This window comes from Rhincodon typus, chromosome 6 (assembly GCF_021869965.1).
Source record: "Rhincodon typus isolate 14 chromosome 6, sRhiTyp1.1, whole genome shotgun sequence".
NCBI lineage: Eukaryota > Metazoa > Chordata > Chondrichthyes > Orectolobiformes > Rhincodontidae > Rhincodon > Rhincodon typus.
This window is the reverse complement of record NC_063337.1, coordinates 4181652-4204091: the sequence shown is the minus strand read 5'-3', so window position 1 is coordinate 4204091 and position 22440 is coordinate 4181652. Positions and strand designations below refer to the sequence as shown.

The following is a 22440-nucleotide window of genomic DNA, read 5'->3' as shown; positions in this document are numbered from 1 at the left end:
TTGTAGAGTCAGAATTGTACAGCACAGAAACAGACCCTGTGGTCCAACTTGTCCATGCCGACCAGATATTCTAAAATAATCTAGTCCTATTTGCCAGCATTTGGTCCATATCTCTGCAAACTCTTCCTATTCATATACCCATCCAGATGTCTTTTAAATGTTGTAATTGTACCAGTCTCCACCACTTCCTCTGGCAGCTCATTCCATACACGCACCACCCTCTGCATGAAAACATTGCCCCTTACGTCCCTTTTAAATCTTTCCCCTCTCACCTTAAACCTATGGCCTCTAGTTTTGGACTCTGCCACCCCAAGGAAAAGACCTTGCCTATTCACCCTATCCATTCTCCATGATTTTATAAACCTCTAAGTTCACCCCCTCAGCCTCTGACACTCCAGGGAAAATAGCCGCAGTCTATTCAGCCTTTCCCCATAGCTCAAATCCTCCAAACCCTGGCAACATCCTTGTAAATCTTTTCTGAACCCCTTCAAGTTTCACAACATCCTTCCTAAAGTAGGAAGACCAGAATTGCACACAATACTCCAAAAGTGGCCGAAACAATGTCTCTACAGCTGCAATATGACCTCCCAATTCCTATACTCAATGCACTGACCAATAAAGACAAGCAGCCCAAATGCCTCCTTTGCTATCCAATCTACTTTCTTTTAATTTTAACAAAATTTGTTAATGACTGGAATAGTTTTACAGAGGCGCTAAATATATTTATTTTTAGTCCTATAGTCTCAAGAAAGAAGGATATCACATTGGTTGTAAAGAGCTGGATACCAGTTGTTTCGTGGATGCATATATCTGAGTGTCACCTGCAGTCTTGTGCTGAGTATTTTTTGTTCGTTCATGGGATCTGGGCATTGCTGGCTACAACAGCTTTTATTGCCCATTGCTAATTGCCCAGAGGGCAGTTAAGGCATTGCTATGTCTCTGGAGTCATATATAGGTCAGAGCAGGTAAGGACAGCAGATTACCATGAGTGACCCAGATGAGTTTTTTCAACAATCAAAAATGGTTACATGGTCATCTTTGGGCAAGCTTCAAATTTCAGTTTCTACCCTATCAAGCCTCTTGTCTGTTTCAATAAGTTGCCTTTCATTGTTCTAAACCCCAATGATTACAGATCCAACCTAGTCAACCTCTCCTCATAACGAAATACCTCCATTCCTGTGGTGAAGCTTCTCTGCACTGCCTCCAATGTCCCTCCCACAAGATAGTTATCCTTCTCAAGCATTTATCTCAAGTGATCACTTTTGAAAATTGGTGCACTATCCTTTCAATCAAAACATTTCCCTAACCCCACACATACACACTCTCTCTGTCTCACACACGCACATACACACACTCCTGCTTTCACTGTGTCTTACTCACTTGGCCTGTCTCTCTTTCTGTCTCATGCTGCCCCTTTTGTTTTTCTCTCTTGCTCTCGCTCTGCCTCTCTCTCACTACCTATACATATACTGATTCTGTCTTCTACTTACTGACTATTTTGTTGATAGTTTCTTTGTGTTTAATGTATCAAATGCCTTCATGATTAAATTTCCCTTAAAACCTGCTCCGCTGTGTAGAGAACAAGCACCAAATCCTTTAGTCTCTCCACATAGCTGAAGCCCCTCACCCCTGGTACCATTCTAAATGATCTCCTTTACTGCTGTACAATCAGTCTTCGTTCTCTTGACATTTAAGAATGCATACAACAGATTAACTGGATGTACTTTTATTACAGATAATCCTGCTTACTTGTCCACCTTGCCCTGCTGTCTTGATTCTCTTCAGGTGAGTATGACTTAGGGTTTTAATTATTTATTTGTGTGCAGGTAAAAGCAGTATGGCCAGGACTGTTGCCATTTTGCACTAAACAAAACACTGAGGGTGTGTGTGTGGCGGGAGTTGGTGTAATGGTTCCCTGGTGCATTCTCCATGGCAACACCTCAACTAATCACAGGGATTGGACATTCCACCAAATGCTGGATTTATAACTTTCCGACGCTAGAATTTGAAATTCCGTTTGAAGTGTTTTTTTCTGCCCTCAGCACTGCTTCATTATTCATGTGGGACCCATTGCCCCCTCGCCGTTAGGGCTGTGTTGGGCATGACCAGAACAACAGCACCTCATTCTGGTAGCTTTTAAATGTTGCCTGCACAGCAGCAATCACTGACTGAGCATGAGGTGCCACCTTTCCTTGTTTGCCTCATCTTTGTTGGGTGTTAAAGCCTCTTTCATTGTCAAAGAGGCAGAGGACACAGATTGGATTTCAAGGAAGCACTAAATGCAAGAAGAGCGAGGCAAGTGCTGAGTACCTTGACACACAGGCAGACAGGAGAAATTGAATTCTTTAAACAATATCAAAGTTGAGAAAATTGCAACCGCGGCCTCTTAACTTCAGGAGTTGCGCTGAGGCGTCATATGGTCACAGCATGGAAGCAAACAAGGGGACCCAGGCTGAGAGACATCACCATCTATCTATCTGTGCAGTGTTACCTGTGGGATGTGGGTGTTGCTGGCTGAGCCAGCATTTATTGTCTGCCCTGAGTTGCCCTTGAGAAAGTGGGGATGAGCTGCCTTCTTGAACCACTGCAGTCCACATCAGTGTCGGTTGACCCACAGTGCCCTTAGAGAGGGCATTCCAGGATTCTGACCCAGTGACAATGAAGGAACGGCCGATTATATTTCTAAGTCATGGTGAGTAGCTTGGAGCGGAACTTGAAGGTGAGCAGTGTTCCCAAGTAACTAAAAACCGAAAGAACTGTGGATCCTGTGAGTCAGGAACAAAAACAAAGTTGCTGGAGAAGCTCAGCAGGTCTGGCAGCACCTATGGAGGAGAAAACAGAGTTAACGGTTCGGGTCCGGTGACCCTTCCTCAGAACTGATGGTGGCTGGGAAAACGTCAGTTTATATGCAGAAAATAGGGAAGTGGGTGGGGTAGGGAGTAAACGATAGGATAGAGCCCAAAGAGAGAGAAAGACAGTTGGACAGACAAAGGAGTTGCTAACGATCAGGCTGGGAGGGTGAATAGTTGTTAATGAGGACTGTTAGTGACTAACAACAGGAGGTGTGTAATGGCAGGCTATGTGGTAACAAGGCCTGGTGTGTGGGGTAGGGGGCTGGGACATGGGAGAGTTTAGGCCCTAAAATTATTGAGCTCGATATTGAGTCCGGAAGGCTGCAGGGTCCCCAAGCGGAAAATGAGGTGTTGTTCCTTCAGCTTGCGTTGGGCTTCACTGGAACACTGCAGCAAGCCAGAGACAGATGTTGGCCAGGGAGCAGGGTGGTGCATTGAAGTGGCAGGCAACAGGTAGTTGAGGGTCATTTTTGCGAGCAGAACATAGATGTTCTGCGAAGCGGTTGCCAAGTCTACACTCCGTTTCCCCAGAGTAGAGGAGACCACATTGTGAGCAGCGAATGCAGTAGACTAGATTCTGGGAAGTGCTGGTGAAGTGTTGCTTCACCGAGAAGGTATGTTTGGGCTCTTGGATACTGGAGAGGGAGGAGGAAAATGGGCAGGTGTTGCACCTTCGCTGGTTACAGGGGAAGGTGCCATAAGGCTGTGGGGAGGTGTTGGGGGTGAAGGAAGTGTGCACTAGGTGTCCCGGAGGGAATGGTCCCTGTGGTAGGCAGACAAGGGAGGGGAGGGGAATATGTGTCTGGTGGTGGCATCTTGCTGGAGATGGCAGAAATGGCGTCTGATGATCTTCTGGGTGTGGATGCTGGTTGGATGGTAGGTGAGGATAAGGGGAACCCTATCGCTGTTGCGGGAGGAAAGAGAAGGGGTGAGGGCGGAAGTGCGGGAGATGGGTCGGACCTAGTTGAGGGTCCTGTCGACAACGTGGCTGGGGAATCCTTGGTTGAGGAAGAAGGTGGACATTTCGGAGGCTGCCTTGTCGAAGTTGGCCTCATCTGAATATATGTGACAGAGACGGAGGAACTGAGAGAATGGGTTAGAGTCCTTACAGGAAGTATGAGAATGTACAGTCCCGGTAGCTGTGGGAGTCAGTGGGTTTGTAGTGGATATTAGTGGCCAGTCTATCCCCAGAAATGTCGAGGAAGGGAGGAGTCAGAGATAGACCAGGTGAAAGTGAGGGCAAGGTGGAAATTGGAGGTGAAATTGATGAAGTTTTCCAATTCCAGAGGAGAGAGGGAAGCAGCACCGATGATATCATCGATGTATCAGAGAAAGAGTTATTGGTGGGGGCCGGAATAGGATTGGAACAAGGAATGTTCCACGTACCCAATGAAGAGACAGGCAGAACTAGGGCCCATGAGGGTACCCATGGCAACCCCTCTTACCTGAAGAAAATGAGAGGAGTTGAAAGAGAAGTTGTTGAAGGTGAGGACAAGCTTGGCCAAGCAGAAGAGGGTGGTGGTGAGTGGGGATGGTTCAGGTCTTTGCTCCAGGAAGAAGTGGAGAGCCCTGGTGGGGAATGGACGTGTAAAGGGATTGCACATCCATGGTAAAGAGGAGGAGGCTGGAGCCAGTAAACTGGAAGTTTTGAAACCGGCGTAAGGTGTCAGATGAATCATGGATGTATGTCTTCCTTGTTCCAGTCCTATTCCAGACAGCATCCTAGGAGCAGGGAAGTCAATGTTTCAGGCTGAAAGCCTTCGGTAGGTACCCTGACGAAGGGTTTTGGATGGAAACATTGACTTTCCTGATGCTTTCTTACCTGCTGTGCTTTTCCAGCTCCACATTTGTTGACTGGGGCTTCCCGATTGTCTTCGAGATACTGTCATGGCACCTGAGAGGACCGATGGGGCCTTGCGTTTATCTGAAGGGCAGTAACCTCAGCAGCAAGTGATAGCCTCAAATCACTGGAGTGGGACCTGAATGCACAGTCCTCATGACTCAGAACTGCCAGTAAGCAATAGCTGGCATCTTCATGCCATCGGGTGACATTGTGTGAATGATCTCTTTAATTTGCTCATATTCGGCTTGTGTAGTGTTGCGACAAGAAGGTTTTAAGCACCTGAAAAGTGGGAATAGTCCCAGTTCACCTGTTGGTCACCACTCCCTTTACAATATAAAAACCGAAAGAACTGCGGATGCTGTAAATCAGGAACAAAAACAAAGTTGCTGGAAAAGCTCAGCATGTCTGGCAGCATCTGTGAAGGAGAAAACAGAGTTAACGTTTTGGGTCCAGTGACCATTCTGCAACACTTCACCTGCACTTCCCAGAATCTAGTCTACCGCATTCACTGCTCACCAATGTGATCCCCTCTACCTTGGAGAAATGAAGCGTAGACTCGACGTTCTGTTCGCAAAAGAGACCCTGAGCTACCCGTTGCTTGCCACTTTAACACACCACCCTGTTCCCTGGCCAACATCTGTCTCTGGCTTGCTGCATTGTTCCAGCGAAGCCCAACTCAGGCTGGAGGAATAACACCTCATTTTCCGCCTGGGGACCCTGCAGCCGTCCGGACTCAGTATCGAGTTCAATAATTTTAGGGCCTAAACTCTCCCATGTCCCAGCCCCCTACCCCACACACCAGGCCTTGTTACCACATAGCCTGCCATTACACACCCCCTGTTGTTAGTCACTAACAGTCCTCATTAACAACTATTCACCCTCCCAACCTGATCATTATCAACTCCTTTGTCTGTCCAACTGTCTCTCTCTCTCTTTGGGCTCTATCCTATCGTTTACTCCCTACTCCACCCACCTCCCTATTTTCTGCACATAAACTGCCGTTTTCCCAGCCATCATCAGTTCTGAGGAAAGGTCACTGGACTCAACGTTAACTCTGATTTTTCCTTCACAGATGCTGCCAGACCTGCTGAGCTTCTGCAGCAACTTTGTTTTTGTTCCCAAGTAACTGCTGCCCTTGTCCTTCCAGATGGATGTAGGTATGGAAGGTGCTGTCTGAGGATCTTTGGTGATCTCTTCAGTGCATCTTGTAGATGTTTCTACTGACCGTTGGTGGTGGAGGGAGTGGATGTTCATGGATGTGGTGCCAATCAAGGAGCTGCTTTGTCCTGGATGGTATCAAGTTTCTCGAGTGTTGTTCGGGCTGCACTCATCCAGGCAAGTGGGGAGTATTCCATCACACTCTAACTTGTGCTTTGTAGATGGTGGGCAGGCTTTAGAGAGTCAGGAGGTGAGTTACTTGCTGCAGTATTCCTAGCCTCTGACCTGCTCTTGTAGCCAAAGTATTTGTGATGAGTCCTGTTCAGTTTCTGGTGAGCCCTAGGATATTGATAGGGGATTCCGTTGTGGTAATGCCATTTGAATGTCAAGGGGGGTGGCGGTGATGAGATTGTCTCTTACTGGAGATAGTCATTGCCTAGCATTTGTGTAGTGTGAATGTTACTTGCCACTTTTCAGCAAAGCCTGGGTATTGTCCAGTTATTGCTGGATTTGGATCCTGCCTTCACCCTGTTTACCTGCAGTGGATAAATAGGTTAGTAGATATGATTTGGCTGGATTCTGCCCACTGTTCCTACACTGAGCATAAAGGACTAACGTAACAGCATGACAACCAATGTGATTGTCCTCTGTACTAATGTGAAGCTAGAAATTAGAATCCTCATAACTTGGATGGCATGTCACTAACATGTTGCCATCACCAATTTAATGTGTTGTTCAGTTGTGCTGTGCTACAGTCCCAGTGTGTGGAACCGTTGCCACAACCACACACTGCATCCTGACCCAGATGTAAAAGGGCCAATCTTTGATAGTTTGGAGGTTCCAAGAGGGCAGTTCAGTGCCTCCACCACCTATAGTTCTATCATATTTCTCGGAGCAAGTTTTTTTTTACTCTTTGTCAATCAATTGTCAGATCCCTTTTGGTCAATGGCCATGCGACAGCCAGTCATGATGTTGGATGATCATTGCCCCTTGGCCCACCTCCATCTGAGGATTAGTTTACTATTCTTTCTAAGAATAAAACCTTCCCACTTTCAAAAACAATGCACTAATAGGAGCGTGTATTTGGTGCCTGATATACTGTTCATGGTAGTTTAACCAGCAATGTGACCCGTTTTTTGTTTTCTAACTCTTCCCTTTGTTTTTGTGCTGGAATTCTGGAAAGTTAAGTAACTCTTTACTAGCTTTTTATTACTAGAATCTTATGCTTTACTGTAAATATCAAAACAAATTAGTTTTTAAGGGACCCCAATATTCAACAATGCTGTCTATCCACCTTGTTTCCATATCATTAATACCTTTTGTTAATAAAAGTCGATGACTCTGTTTTGAAGTTTCCAAAGGATCTCCATGGATTTCAATAGTTCTTTGGATTTACACTGCCCTTTGAGTGAAGGAATGCCTCCCTACGTCACTCCTTGGTGGCCTGCCTTTAATTTTAAGGTTCTACTCACTTTTTTTGCTTTGGACTCACTTTGCAAGTGAAAGAGTCTTTGAGTTTTCACACTTTCACCACCATAAACACAAGTGTAGGAGGTTGAGAAGTGACCTTAGAGGTTTATAAAATCATGAAGGGTATAGTTAGGGTTTAATGGTAGGTGTCTTTCCCCTAGGATGGGGGACTTTGAGACTAGGGGACATATTTTCAAGGTGAGAGGAGAAAGATTTAAAAAAGACATGAGGGGCAAGTTCTCTACACAGAGGGTGGTTCGTGTGTGGAATGAACTTCCTGAGGAAGTGGTGGATGTAGGTATAGTTACAACGTCTAAAGGACACTTAGATAATTACATGAATAGGAATGGTTTGGAGGAATATGGGCCAGGAGCAGGCAGGTGGACTACTTTAGTTTGGGATTATGTTTGGCATGGACTAGTTGGACCGAAGGGTCTGTTTCCGTGCTACATGACTCTGACTGTGACTTTATGATGCATTTTTGATATTACATAAAGAGCTTCACATTCTCTGATCCTAATCCCATGTTCAAATAGTTTTGAGAGTTTATCTTAAAATTTTCACTAGGGCTAGTTTAACATCCTCACTAGCATATTGGTTTAGGTGGTGCAGTTGTATAGTAACGAGAGTTCCCACTAACTTTTACAGAGCCTCTGCAGAACCTGGAGTAGTTTGTGCAACACATTGCATCTATTGCGTGGGGGTTATATTGTATCATTTTTCGATTTCATTTATTAACTATTAAGTGTGCATTTATTATTTTACAGTTACGAGTTTTTTTAAAAAAAATTAATTTATGGGATGAGGGCATCACTGGCTAGACCAGCATTTATTCCCCATTCCTAATTGCCCAGAGGGCAGTTAAGAGTCAGCTACATTGCTGTGGGTCTGGAGTCCTATGTAGGCCAGATCAGGTAAGGATGGCAGTTTCCTTCCCTAAAAGACATTAGTGAACCAGATGGGTTTTTCCTAGCAATCAGCAGTGGTTTCATGGTCATCATTACACTCTTAATTCACAGATTTTTTTTATTATTGAATTCAAATTCCACCATCTGCCATGGCAGAATTCACCCAAGCCCCCAGAACATTCGCTGAGCCTCTGGATTAACAGTCCAATGATGTCACCACTAGGCTGCCATCTCCCCACTTTTTGTATAAAAGTGAAATATTTCGATATCAGTTGCACAATACTGTCTTCTCCACATTCGTAATCAGTCTTCTTGGCGATTGTAGCCTGGTTAAATCCATGCCATTTTCGTAATTACATTTTCTGGAAATCTTCTTTCCAGGTGGTCAGCTAACTGGTGAATTAAGTGAAGGATTGCAGCAGTATCCACATTACTATCAAGGGCAGCCAGAAAGTTCTTCTCTTCTTCACTCCAATAATTATGTTCCGATAGATACTGAGTGTCCAGTTTATTGATCTTGGGCTTTGAAAATTGAATAACTTCCTTTATTAAAAGGCATCTCTGCAGTTCACCACTGTTCAGAGCTGTTATTAATTTACAAAATCAACACAAAGGTAGAATTTATTGAATCCTTACCCAAACACCAAGAGACCTTGAAATGAGGACAAAAAGGCTGACCCTGATTTGGTAAAGTTATAGAACAAAGAACAGTACAGCACAGGAACAGTGCCTCTCATCCCCCATTTGTGTCGACCATGATGCCATTCTAAATTAATTTGCATGTACCTGCGCACGTTCCGTATCCCTTTATTCCTGCCTGTTCATGTGTCTGTCTGAATGCCCCTTAAATGTTGCTATTGTATCTCCTTCAACCATGTTCCCTGGCAGCACGTTCTGGGCTTTTGACAAGTCCCCAGCTGGAGGTGATGTGACTTGGCTGTTCTGAAGATAAGTCATACCTAACTCGAAACACTAACTCTGTTTCTCTCTCTCTCCACAGAAGCTGCCAGGTCTGCTGAGTTTTTCCAGCATTCTCTGCATTTATTTCTGATTTACAGCGTCCACCGTATTTTGCGTTCTATAAAAAGCAAGACCCTCCAGTAGACGGAAGTCAGCTTTACACCAGTCAGGATCGGTGGTTTGATGATGTACAGGTGTTGGTGCATTCTTGCCAGCTTGTGACGTTCGATTTTACTTATTTATGGTCCAGCCTCACGAGATATCAGAATCTGCAAAGGTGTGCTACATCTGTTTGTTTATATGAATTTTTAAACAAACAAGAATAAGATAGGACACAAGCTCCAAAGTAATTAGACAAAGCTGCAACTCAAACGGAACAAAGGGGGTCAAGATTTCTTAAAGGGAATTTGTCTTGCAAAAAGAGAGATTTTCACAGTGGAACCCAGTAAGTTATCATCGATCCAAAAGAATGCTTTCCCTTCCTCTCTCACTGAACCAAGTTCTAAGCCTGTGACCACTTCCATCTAGAAGAACAAGGACAGCTGATACATGGGAACACCAGCCCCTGCAAGATCCCTTCCAAGCCACTCCCCATACAGACTTGGAAATGCATTAACAACAATCTGCCACTGAACTGCCAATTCCTTGAATTGTAACTCAGAAAAGGGGTCCTTTTTCTGATGAAGGGTCTAGGCCCGAAACGTCAGCCTCTCTGCTCCTATGATGCTGCTTGGCCTGCTGTGTTCATCTAGCCCTGCACCTTGTTGTCTAAGATTTATAGGTGACCTTGTTGTGGTTGCCAAAAATTGAAAACAATTTTGACAGGGTAAAAAAAGGATATTCTGTTTGCACTAGTTGGTAAGTCAGTAACTAGGGGTCACAATTTCAAGATTGTCAGCAAGAGAGCTAAGAGTGAGATGAGGAGAAACTTCTTTACGCAGAGTTGTTAGGATTTGGAATGCACTGCCTGGGAAAGTGGTGGAGGCAGATTCGATAGGAGGTTTCAAAAGAGCTGGAAATATATTTGAACGTGATGAATGTAGAGGGTTATGGAGACAGGCCTGGAGATTGGGACTAGCTGTTTTGGGAGCCGGTATAGACAAAATGGGTCGAATGGCCTCCTTCTGTACTGTAGAATTCTATGATTTTATGGTGTGTATGTACATGTGTGTGCGCTAGTTTCACTGCTTACCCTTCTAAATAATCCATTATATTCTGAACTACAGTAATAAGTTCTGCACCTTCATCGAAGGAGAGATAGTAGGAACTACCGATGCTAGAGAATCTGAGATAACAAGGTGTAAAGCTGGATGAGCACAGCAGGCCAAGCAGCATCACAGGAGCAGGAAAGCTGACATTTCAGGTCTGGACCCTTCTTCAGAAAACGAAGGGTCCTTTCTGAAGAAGGGTCCAGACCCAAAACATCAGCTTTATTGAAGAAGTTTTGTTTTATAATTAAAACTTAAAATATCAATTTAAGAAACCTGGATATGTATTTTGAAAGCTATATTAATAAATTTATAAATAACTGGGCATCTCGATAATTAAATCAAGTTATGGGTTACCCAGTTATCTGTAGTTACCATTGGGGTAATGGCACGCAAGTAAGACAGCACACTCAGTTTCCGTGGTCAAAATACAAGACGCACTTCAAGGCTCAAGCAAGGGGAGCAGAAAGAACTTTTAATGTCTTAAAACAGGAAAGATGTAAACATCAAAGCATCACAGAGCCTCTTTATCGAGATCACGTACAAAGACAGCTAGGCTGCTGCAGGGTAGGACAGCACAGTGGCAATTATACTAGGCTCGAAATCCTAAGGGCTGTACTGATAATGGAGCAGATACAGGAGTTTAAATCTCACCACAGCAGCTGCTGGAATTTGAATTAATGAACTGATTAAGAACACAGAATGAGGCTATTTAGCCCATCATACTTGCTCTGCCATTCAACTAGATCATTACATCAAATGACAGAGGAGCAGCACAGTGGTTAGCACTGCTGCCTCACAGCGCCAGGGACCCGGGTTCGAGTCCAGCCTCGGGCAACTGTCTGTGTGGAGTTTGCACATTCTCCCCGTGTCCGTGTGGGTTTCCTCTGGGTGCTCTGGTTTCCTCCCACAGTCCAAAGATGTGCAAGTTAGGTGGATTAGCCATGCTAAATTGCCCATAGTGTTCAGGGAGGTGTAGATTAGGTGGATGGGTCTGGGCGGGATGCTCCGAGGTTCAGTGTGGACTTGTTGGGCTGAAGGGCCTGTTTCCACACTGTGGGGATTCTATGATTCTGTGATTCAGAAGTAGGCCATTCAGCCCATTCAAGTCAGCTCCATCGTTCAATGAGATCATGGCTGATCTGATCATTCTCTACTCCATGTTCCTCTCTCGTCCCGATTCCCTTCCTAATTAAACATCTGTCTATCTCCACATTGATGGCTGATTTTCTACCTCAGTGTCATCTTCCCACATTATCCTTGTATTCCTGAATATGTTTACTATGTAGAATAAATTTGGAATCTACCAGCCATGGACAGAAATCAGCAGGGCAAGTCTAACTCAGGCAATTACTGCCCCATCAGTCCACGCTCAAAATGATGGAATGAGCTGTGTAACAGTGTTATCAAGTAGCACTCATCTCAGCTACAACCTACTCATTGATGGGGCAGTCAATTCCTGAGCTTCCTACTGCTTCAGTCCAAACATGGACAAGATTCTCCAGCATCTGCAGTTCCTACTATCTCTGATTCAATTTTAACCCCACCTTTAAATCTTCTTGCTCCAAGGAGAATAATCCCAATCTTTCCTTATGTCTAAAATCTCTCATTCCTGGTATCATTCTATTAAATCTCCTTTGCACCCTCTCCAAGGCTTTAACATCCTTCCAGTTAAAGAAAAATTAAAGAATCTTTCTTTGCAGAGAACAAGTGTACTAAACAAAATTTTTAAATACATGTTAGACATGTCTAAGACCAGATGGCATAAGTTCAAGGTGAGGACTAAGTGATGTGGAGATCTGAAGAAAAAAATTTTCACCCAGAGGGTGAAATATGAAAGGTGCTACCTGAGATGCCTTCATCAACTTAAGACGTTATTGAGTTGTACTGTGCTACATTCCCAGTGTGCAGGTTTGGGAAATGTTGTCCAGGGAATTTTGATGACTTCCTGCAGTGCATTTTATAGATGGTACACTCTGCTACTGAGCGTTGGTAGTGGAGGGAGTGGATGTTTGTAAATGTGGTGTTATTCAAGCGGGCTGCTTTGTCCTGGATCGTGCAGAGCTTCTTGAGTGTTGTTGGGTCTGCACCCATCCAGAGTATTCTATCACACTCCTGACTTGTGCCTTGTCAATGGTGGACAGGCTTTGGGCAGTTGTTCATTGCAGGATTCTTCAACTCTGACCTGCTCCTTGTCGTTTTTTTGTACAGCAAGACCAGTTCAGTTTCTGTTCAGTGCTAACCCCCAGGATGTTGACAGTGCAGGATTCAGTGATGGTGGTTACAGCTGGTTATTACATGATCAAAGAGTGACAGGAAGTATTTAGAATCAATAGAGGAAGACAGCAATACTGTGCTGAAATAGTTTTAGCTAATATGTTGTCACTGCTGTACTATAGTCCGTTGTTTATGCTTGGAATTTATTCAACTCCATGTTGTGTTTATACCCTCAGGTTACACATGCACATGTTGAATGGACCTCTTCTGGCATTGCTCTTCCCTGTAGTCAACACTAGACTGGTGAGTGTTTGGCTGTGTGTTCACAGCTTTCAATCTGCTCCTCTTGGGTTTGAATGGTTAGAGATTAGTCACCGCCCACTCATAAGGTCCAGAATTATGTGTGTTGGGTGAGGGCTGGAGTCCCAGGTCAGAAAGTTCCTGTGACCACCCTTATTGGTCCTTGCATGTGATGGCTGAGTTACATTTGTAAGCTAAACCTCCCAACCCCCTCACCCACCCAACCTAATCCTTGCTTCTTCCCATTCTCGGTAGCTCCCACCCACCCTGGAGAGAGAAGATCTGGCGAAGGTCTGTGGTAAGAGAAATATGTTTGGATTGAGGCAAGGAAATCAGAACGCTATGAAGGCCAACGGTTGCCTCCTTCACCACCTCCTGTACCTGCAATGCTTACTTTCAGTGACTGGTGTACAAGGACACCCAGGTCTCGTTACACCTCCCTGTTTCTCAATCTGTCACCATTTAGATAATGATCTGCCTTCCTGTTTTTGCCACCAAGGTGGATAATCTTAGATTTACTCATGGGGTGTGTGGGAGGTTTGGTGGGGGAAGGGAGGCATAGGGGAGAGTGAATGATGGGAAAGATTGATGGAAATGTGGAGGAGGGGACTTTAGGGTGTAATCAGGAAGATTGTGGAACGTGAGGCGGGACAAATCGGTCATAATGTGGAGTCAGCGAGGGGGAGATTGGGATGAATGTGGTGCTACAAATGTGAGGTTTCTAAGATTAAGTTCTGTGCCTGCATTTTGGGTAAACTAAAGGAGCAAGGTCACCTGTTGTGTTAACATATTTTTCAGTGTTTAAAATTGAAAAAAACGTGGAATCATCAGATGATGCAGTGCAGAAGAAGACTATTCAACTCTTGTACCTATGCTACCTCTTTGAAAGAGCTGTCTAATTATTCTCACTATTCGTATCCTGCAATTTTGTTGCCCTTAAAGTATTTATTCTACTTTCCTTGTGAAAGCTACTATTGAATTTCCTACTGCTGTTCTTTCAGGCAGCACGTTCCAGGTCATAACATCTCCCTGTGGAAAATTAATTTATTTTTATCTCTCCTGTGGTTCCCCTTTTAAATGCACCTTCTGTGGTCAATGCACCTGCCACTGGAAACAGTTTCTCCTTATTCACGCTATCAAAACTATTCATCGTTTTGAACACCTTTTATCAAAGCTTCTCTTGTCTATGAAGAGCAATCACAGCTTTCTCAGTCCCTCTGAATAACAGACGCCCCTCGTTTCTGACAACTGTAATAAATTTCCCGTGCATTGTCTTTAAAGAAATTTGTGTTGTTCAATGTTTCCCTAAATTGTGTGTTTCTTGTTTGCAGCTCCCATTTGAAACGGAGGTGTATTACATTCAGCACATTCTCATGTATGTTGTCCCTCTCTACCTGCTGAGCAAAGGTGGTGAGTACAGCAGACTGGCTATTTTATATAACCTGCTGAAGAAAAATTGAATAGTATTTTTTACATACCGTCTTTCACAAACTCATGATGTGTTCTTAATGTACAGAATTCTGTTGTTGCTATGATGCCGAATGACCTTCTGCGCTGTAACCATTCTGTGATTCTGAGAAGGTTTTGTTTTAAAAAAAAATCAATAATAAGATGAGAAAATGCCCCAAGCCGTTTTGCCAAGGTAACAGGAGCAGGCCATTCAGCCTCTTGAGCCTGTTCTGCCATTCAATGAAATCATGGCTGATTTGTGGCCTAACTCCATGTACCTGCCTTTGGCCCCCATCCCTTAATACCTTTGCTAAACAAAAATTAAATCTATCTCATTTAAAATTAACAACCGATCCACTCCATTTGTGGAAGAGAGTTCCCTTTGTGTGTAGAGGGTCAGTATTAATGCATGACCCAAAAGCTTGGTTAAAAAAGTAGGATTTTAATGAGCTTCTTAAAGAAGGAGCATAAGGCGGAATAGATCCAGCAGGAAATTCAGGAGGTTAAAGATGTAGATGGCTGAAGGAAGAGCACAAAAAGTACCAAGGCAAATAAAGCACATGTAGCCCGAGACCAGGTCAGCACAGCATAGAGTTCCTTAATAGTTGGGGTTTATAGAGAGAAGGAGCAGACAGGACACAGAGTATATTGAATGTGAGATTGAGATTAATCACATGATCTCCACTTTCCAGATATCTATAAACCAGAGCCGTTGGGAGACTTCTGGTGGCCACTGCTGGCAACGGGTATTCTATTTCTATATCACTACACTGTTCTTCAGGCCCTAGGACTGGTGAGTACACACATTAATCTGGGATGATTCTTAATGGGGAAAGATTTACATGTTTATTGTCTAGAAACCTACAAAACTCTCACAGGATTGGACAGGTTAGATGCAGGAAGGATGTTCCTGATGCTGAGCAGTCCAGACCAAGGATCACAGTTTAAGGATAAAAGGCAAACCCTTTTAGGACTGCAATGAGGAAACCACCGCAGAAAATGGTTGAGGACAAAATATTATGTGTTTTCAAGAAAAAGGTAAATATAGCTCTTGTGGGTGAAGGGATCAAGAGATAATGGAGGGGAGGGTGGGATGTAGGTATTGAGCTCGATGATCAGCGATGATCATGTTGAATGGCAGAGCAGGCTCAAAGGGCTGAGTGGCCTACTCCTGCTCCTATCATCTACATTTCTGCAAGATGATGACAGTTTTAGATATTGTAGACAGGGGCTAGGAGACACTGTTTTAAATGCTTTGAGACCAAGAGGTGCAGGCAGGGGAGATGGGAAGTAGAATGTTTTTGGTGCTGGCCTGTAAATCACTGCCTATGAGGGTGGTGAAACTGGAGAGAATCTGTGATTTCAAATGGAAATTGAATGGGCGCTTGAGAGAAACGATGGAGATAAAGCAGGGGGAATGGGTTGGACTGGATTGGGCGACAGAGAGCCAGCAATGACTGATGCAGTGATTCCGACTGTGTTCGACACTTTGGCTCCCATTGCATGAATTCTGCTAGAGCACAGAGCTGTAGGATTCCTAGACCATTGTATGTTGGTAGTGCTCTGGGGATTCCAGACAGTGAAGATTTACTCCTTTTCTGGGACAAAGCTTTCAGTGCAGCTCTGAGGAAGAGGGAGAGGAAATGAAAGGCAAAAGTGAATGTGCCTCTCTTCAAACATCGGGAGGTTAGTAATTAGTCTGTGCCTCAATGGTGGAGATTTGTTAATTGTCAGGTTTAAAAATATCACTCTTGTGTTCACTAGAATATAATTCAGTACATGTTTCTTAAAATAGAAGATTTAATTACAGGGAGAAGCTCTGACACCGCTCCCTCCGGTACCAGCAAGATTAAATTCTAGCAGGGATCACAGGGTGGCGAGATTGGAAATGAAATGTTCTAGAAATCCATGGAGCATCAATCAGCATGCAAGAGAGAACATGTTAATGGATCAGGTTTCATCCTGAAGAGATGGAAAATTCACCCACACCACAACCTACTCACCACCCTGTTTCAAGTCCACTGGGCACCCAATCCCAGATTCCAGCTGGGAATATTAAACTCGGATATAGTTTGGGAAGGAAATGCAGCACAAATTCAGTCAAAAGCTCCTGCAATCACAAAGGGCCAAATTGAGGACAGGTGCATAGTCTTGGCAATGTTCCCTTGAGCTTAAAGGTTTAAGGGCCATTCACATTATTGCACTTAAGATAATTAAAGGTGTTGCCTGGTTATTTGGAGAGAAACTGTCTCCTCTGGTGCAGTTGAAGGGACACAAGAACTTGAGACTTGCAGGCATTCCCATGGCCAGTGACACTGGAGGCCTATACTTGTGCCTATGTCTGTGTCAGTTCCATTGACCCAACATCTGCCTGCCTTGGGGAAAGCCATTTAGCATTGAGTGCGATCAATTAGAAGACTCTTTCTGACTCCTGACTCTCCACACTGCAAACCAGAGAAGGCCACTCACTTTGTTTCGCCACATGGTTCTGACTTCCCATAGCAACTGTGGGCCCTTTGTAAACTGTCCCCGGACCGGCTGAAGCCTCTGCACAGTCACCCAACATCACGAGGACCATCCAAACTAGAGATTTGGGTGCAGTCCAAACACAAACACAGGAACTAGGAGCAGCAGCAGGCCATTCAGCCCTTCAGGCTTACTCATGGCTGATCCTGTATCTTGATTCCTGCTTTCTCCCCACTCCCTTTTAAAATCTTAAAAAAAAAAATTATGAATCTCTTTCCTTAATGTATTAGTGAATTGTTCTCTTCAGCCTTCTTTGGTAGAGAATTCCACAATTTGACTACCCTCCGAGTGAAGAAATGTTTCCTCATCTCAGTCCTAAATGGTCTATCCCATAGGCTGAGACTGTGTCCCCCAATTCTAGCCTCCCCAACCAGGCTTGCATCTGGTCTGTCCAGCCCCGTGAGAATTTTATACTTTCAATCAGATCCATTGCCCCCCCATCCTTCTATACTCTAGTGAATACAGGCCCACATAAACCAATCTCTCCTCATAGGACAGGCCTACCATTCTTGTACTCCAGGTCATAGAATCTCTACAGTATGGAAGCAGACCATTCAGCCCATCAAGTCCACACTGCCCCTCTACCCTATCCCTGTAAGCCTACATTTCCCATGGCAATCCACCTAACCTGCACATATTTGGACTGTGGGAGGAAACCAGAGCACCTGGAGGGAACCCACGCAGTCCCAGGGAGAACATGCAAACTCCACACAGTCACCCGAGAATGAAATCAAACCTGGAGCTGTGAGGCAGCAGTGCTAACCGCTGAGCCACCGTGCCATCCATCTCTCCACGGCCCTGTACAGCAGAACAAAATCTCCCTACTTTTATATTCCAATAACTGACGCTGTCAAGGGGTGTCAGCAGAGGAGGGCTTAAAAATTTCCATCCAGCCACTAACAAAGCCACTGCTTGGCTCTGTGACAATGCACATGGTAAATAGATAAATAGCTATCCATCACAGGATTATTAGAAGGATTTACTGACTGTTGCTCGACCTGTTCAACCAAATTATGACATGTTTTCCTTGGCTGTTTATTAATGCTGGTTGAGCTCAGAGCCTCAGGGGAGTGAGCCCCTGCATTGAAATAGCACTATGGAATCTTGTGTCCAGTGGAGAGGACCAATGGTGCCTCAGTTTAACCGGGAGACAGCTCCCCTGACAGTGCAACACTCCCATACTGCACTGCAGTGGGTAGCAGACCAGATCCCTGTAAATCACGTCCCCGGGAGTGGGATTGAACGCTCAAACTCTAAGAGGCAAGAGCTCCCTCTTGTGAGCCCAGGCTAACGGTTTTAATGGGCAAAAGCCCTCGTTGTGGTGGGAGACTAAGAAGGACATGGCATGGAACTAGGAGAGATTGAAGAAGTTGGGTTGGTTATCCGTGGAGAGAAGGAGGCTGAGAGATCTGAATGAGGTTTTCAAAATTGTGAGCAGGCTGGACAGGGACAATAGGGTGAAGGTGGTCCTGCTCGTAAAAGGAACAACAACAGGAGGGCGTAGATTTAAAGTGACTTACAAACAGCAAGGATAATTTGAGGGGCAACAAAATTTTCTCACGCAGTGAACAAGAGCAAGGAGGAGATGTTGAACTTGACACTTGTTAGACCTCAGCTGGAGGATTGGGTACAGTTGAGGGCGCCACATTATAGGAAAAATGTGAATGCATCAGAGTGAGTGCATAAGTGATTTTCAAGAATGGTTCCAGGAATGGGAAACTTCAGTTGTGAGGATAGATAGAAGTTGAAGCTGTTCTCCTTGGAGAGAGGGCAGCTGGGAGGGGATCTGATGAAGGTGTTCAAAATCATGAGTGGGCAGGACAGATTTGATAAGTGACTTTGTTTCCACTCAAAAGAAACATGAATGAGACAGCATAGATTTGAAGTGATCTGCAAAAGAAGCAAAGGTGAAGTGAGAACTTTGTCACACAGCGAGTAGTTTGGGACTGGAATGCACTGCCTGGAAATATGATGGAGACAGGTTCAGCTGGAGCATTCAAGAGGGACATTGGATGTAATGGTGTGCAGGGTTCTGGGGAAAAGGCAGGAGATTGGCATTTGTGAATAGAGCTGGTGCATGTGTGAAGGGCCAAATGGCAGCCTTCTGCACTATAATAATTGATTTCAGTCAAAGAAACCAGGAGTTGCAGAGTAATCTTTCAGGAGAATGATCACTGAGCCAGTATAAATGGGTTAAAGAGTTAGGTTTGTTTCTGAAGAGAGGGAGAATTGAATGAGTAGGTGGTGCCAGGTCACAGCTCCTACAGGGAGACCAAGTTGCTGTGGCAACATGCACTCTCATTCTTTCCAAAACAAGGCTGTTTGGGAATCTCTCCTATTCTTGCCGACTACCATAGGAAAGATTAGCACGTTGGTGACCAAATTGTTCCTGGCTCGGAGACAGAGACACTACCTGAAATAACTCCAGAGGCTGGTATCCTGTCACCAAGTCACCCTTTATTTATACATGCATAGTGCTTGATACCGGTCTGGCTTCCTCTGAGCCAGCTCTCCGTGAACAGAATCCTTGACACCCATGTTTATATCCGTCAGCCAGGTCTCCCTGATTGGACATCCCCAGTCAGGGAACTCCTATTCTATGAGGTCCATCTGGCTGACCTTGTTACAATCACTATACCACCCACAAATAAAGGGAAGTGGTTGGATGAAATTACTATTCCCAGGCTCCCTGTGTTCATGACAATATGAAGTATAATGTGCCTGGCAGATTGCAAGGAGAATTTTTCACGACAGAAGGAGCTTGTTTAAGTGATAAGCTCTTTGGAAAAAGCTGTCCAATCCCTTGGTCTTTCATCACAGCTCTGCAAATGGCTACTTTTCAAATCATAGACTTTTTGAAATTTGTTATTAAATTTATGGTGGAAATCCAAAACAATGTGGATCAATAAACCGCGAATAGCCCAGTGGTCTAAAGGCTTCCAAGTGAGATAAATCTTAGAACACTAGACATCGGAGCAGAATTAGGCCATTCAGCCCATCGCGTTTGCTCTGTCATTCGATGAGATCATGGCTGATCTGATAATCCTCAACTTCACTTTCCTTTCTCCCCCCCCACAATCTTTGATTCAATAAAACCATAAGAAATAGGAACAGGAGGAGGCCATTCCGCCACTTGCGCCCACTCTTCTCCCCACCCCCGCCCCGCCCCCCCCCCCCCCCCCCCACCACCCCATTCAATAGGATTGTCGCTGATCCAGATCCACTTTCCTGCCCTTTCCCCATAACCCTTGATTCCCCGACTGATCAAGAATCTATCTATCTCAGCCTTAAATATACACAAGGACTCTGCCCCTTCAGCTCTCTGTGGCAAGGAGTTCCAAAGACATTCAACCCACTGAGAGAAATTCCCTCCTCAACTTGGTCTTAAATTGGTGCCCCTTTACTCTGAGACAATGTCTTCTGTCCTAAACTCTCCCATGAGGAGAAACATCCTCTCAGCATTTATCTTACTGATTAAAAATCTGCCTTTTAATATACTTAACAACCCAGCCTCACCAGCCCTCTGCAGTAAAGAATTCCACGGAGTCACAATGACCAGCCAAACATGACTGTATTTCATCCTCTACATCTCCTTCTACCATAAACAATATCCCCCTGCTCTCTAAACTCCTATCCCATCCTTGGAATGACCTACCCCAACTTGACACTCCAACTGCTCCTTGATCCATCTTGTCTCGTGTACGTGCCTAACTCTCTCTCCTTTTCTCCTTTGCTTTCCACATTCACCTTTTATAGGAAGTGCTTTTAGGGGGATAATAGGCACTGCAATAATGTAGTCAACATCTGAAATATTTGCATAATGTTTTGGGGCAATGAATTTTTAAATCTCAAATTTGTTCTTTAAATAACATCCTTCTCCTGTATGACAGCTAGTGATATTATTAATGTAAAAGCAAACAATGTTTTAAATTTTCATTGTCCATGAAAGAGCCTTGAGACCTTGTGAAAAGAGGGTGTGACTTCTGTATAAATCTTCTCTGACTTTGCTGTCTATCTGCAATCCAGCTATAATGCAGTATCACCTCTGACCCCAACATCCACATTATGACAAATTTCCACTGTCCTTTCAGGAAGTTCATTCCATCACATCAGAAATTTTTTTTTAAACATAAAAAAAGCAAATTTCATTTCGCTTCACTTTCTCCTGTTTGTTCTATCAATTGCCTTAAATTTGTATGTAATAATGGTAATGCTGGACAAGTCATGGCAGCATGCTGACTCAGTGGAGAGTGGCATGGTGGATCAGTGGTTAGCACTGCTGCATCACAGCACTAGGGACCTGCGTTCAGTTCAGCCTCTGGTGACTGTCTGTGTGGAGCTTGCGCATTCTCCCTGTGTCTGTGTGGGTTTCCTCCGGGTGCTCCAGTTTCCTCCCACAGTCCAAACATCTGCAGGTTAGGGTGGATTGGCCATGCTAAATTGCCGTGATGTCCAGGGATGTGCAGCCTACGTGGATTAGCCATGCAAAATGCGGGGTTACAGGGACAGGTGAATCAGCTTGATCAGCTGAATGGCCTTTTTCCGCAGTGTAGGGATTCTATGAAATCTGATCCCAAGGAATTCTGATTTGATACACCAGAAGTTTGCTTGCTCTTTGTTTTTCTGTGATGGTCAGTAACTGTACGTATTCATAACAAACTGTCAATGTACTTTTAACAAAAGAACATAACATTTTATTACACATGAGAAAAGCATGAACTGTATTACACTTTGAACAATTTGAAACAATCAAAGATTCAACCATTTTATGCCCATAACAACTTTACAGATAGTCAAACCTCAGCAAAGGGCCATGCCTGTCTCCATTTTTAAAGCTCCTTGTGCAGCTGGCATGCCTGTAATCAGTTCTTGTTTGGCGAATTTCTGCATTCACTTGACACTATATCTTCTTTCTTCCTGTGACTCTTCAACAAGCTGCTAACTCCGCCCACTTAGTCCTTAGCATGTTTTACTAAAATTTCAGGTCTTCAACAGCCTTGTAGAATGTATTCTTCTGTAACACCTCAACAGTTGTCTGCTTGCAAAGGTTCTCTTAGTGATTTCTAAGCTGCTCAGATCTTTACCACCCAGACTAATTGGAGACTGCTAAATTTAGCAACATCTCTCATGTAATGAAATTCTTCTGAGTGAAACTGCACATTGCCTGACCATCTTCTGGATGATTCTAACTTTCTATGTTGCTGGCCTCCTATCACCAACAGTGTAAGTATTTTTTCCACTCCCTTTTGCCCTAATGCACTGAATTATTCACCTCAAGAGTTTGAAAGTCGTCATTTTAAATGACACCCATCCACACAACTCTTAGAGAACATTAAAAATGCAACAAAAAGCCATGTCCTCCCCACTCAGAGCACACGTAATATAGAAATGCAGATCAAACTTTAATATTATATGTCAGTCCTGCACTTTAAAACCCAAATTCTCAAACAGTATGCTATGTCCTCTGGTTATCGCCTCTCCAGCCAGTGTGAGTGGTTTCTCCTTGTATATTCCATCAAACCCATTCAAGATTTAGAAGAATTTATTAA

General features: G+C 44.2%; 1 protein-coding gene across 5 annotated transcripts in view; it reads left to right on the top strand.

Moving 5' to 3' along the window:
- The window catches only part of LOC109917067 (transmembrane protein 164-like), a 39537-nt gene that overhangs the window by 15234 nt on the left and 1863 nt on the right, over window positions 1-22440 (top strand). For 3 of the 5 annotated variants that reach the window (XM_048597923.1, XM_020516844.2, XM_048597925.1), the window contains 4 exons: window positions 1736-1785; window positions 12853-12919; window positions 14248-14326; window positions 15058-15158. In XM_048597923.1, the coding sequence (XP_048453880.1) occupies window positions 1736-1785; window positions 12853-12919; window positions 14248-14326; window positions 15058-15158 (297 nt within the window). Of the gene's footprint in view, window positions 1-1735; window positions 1786-9282; window positions 9469-12852; window positions 12920-14247; window positions 14327-15057; window positions 15159-22440 lie in introns of those variants that run through there. The other 2 variants (XM_048597926.1, XM_048597924.1) reach the window with 2 other exon arrangements.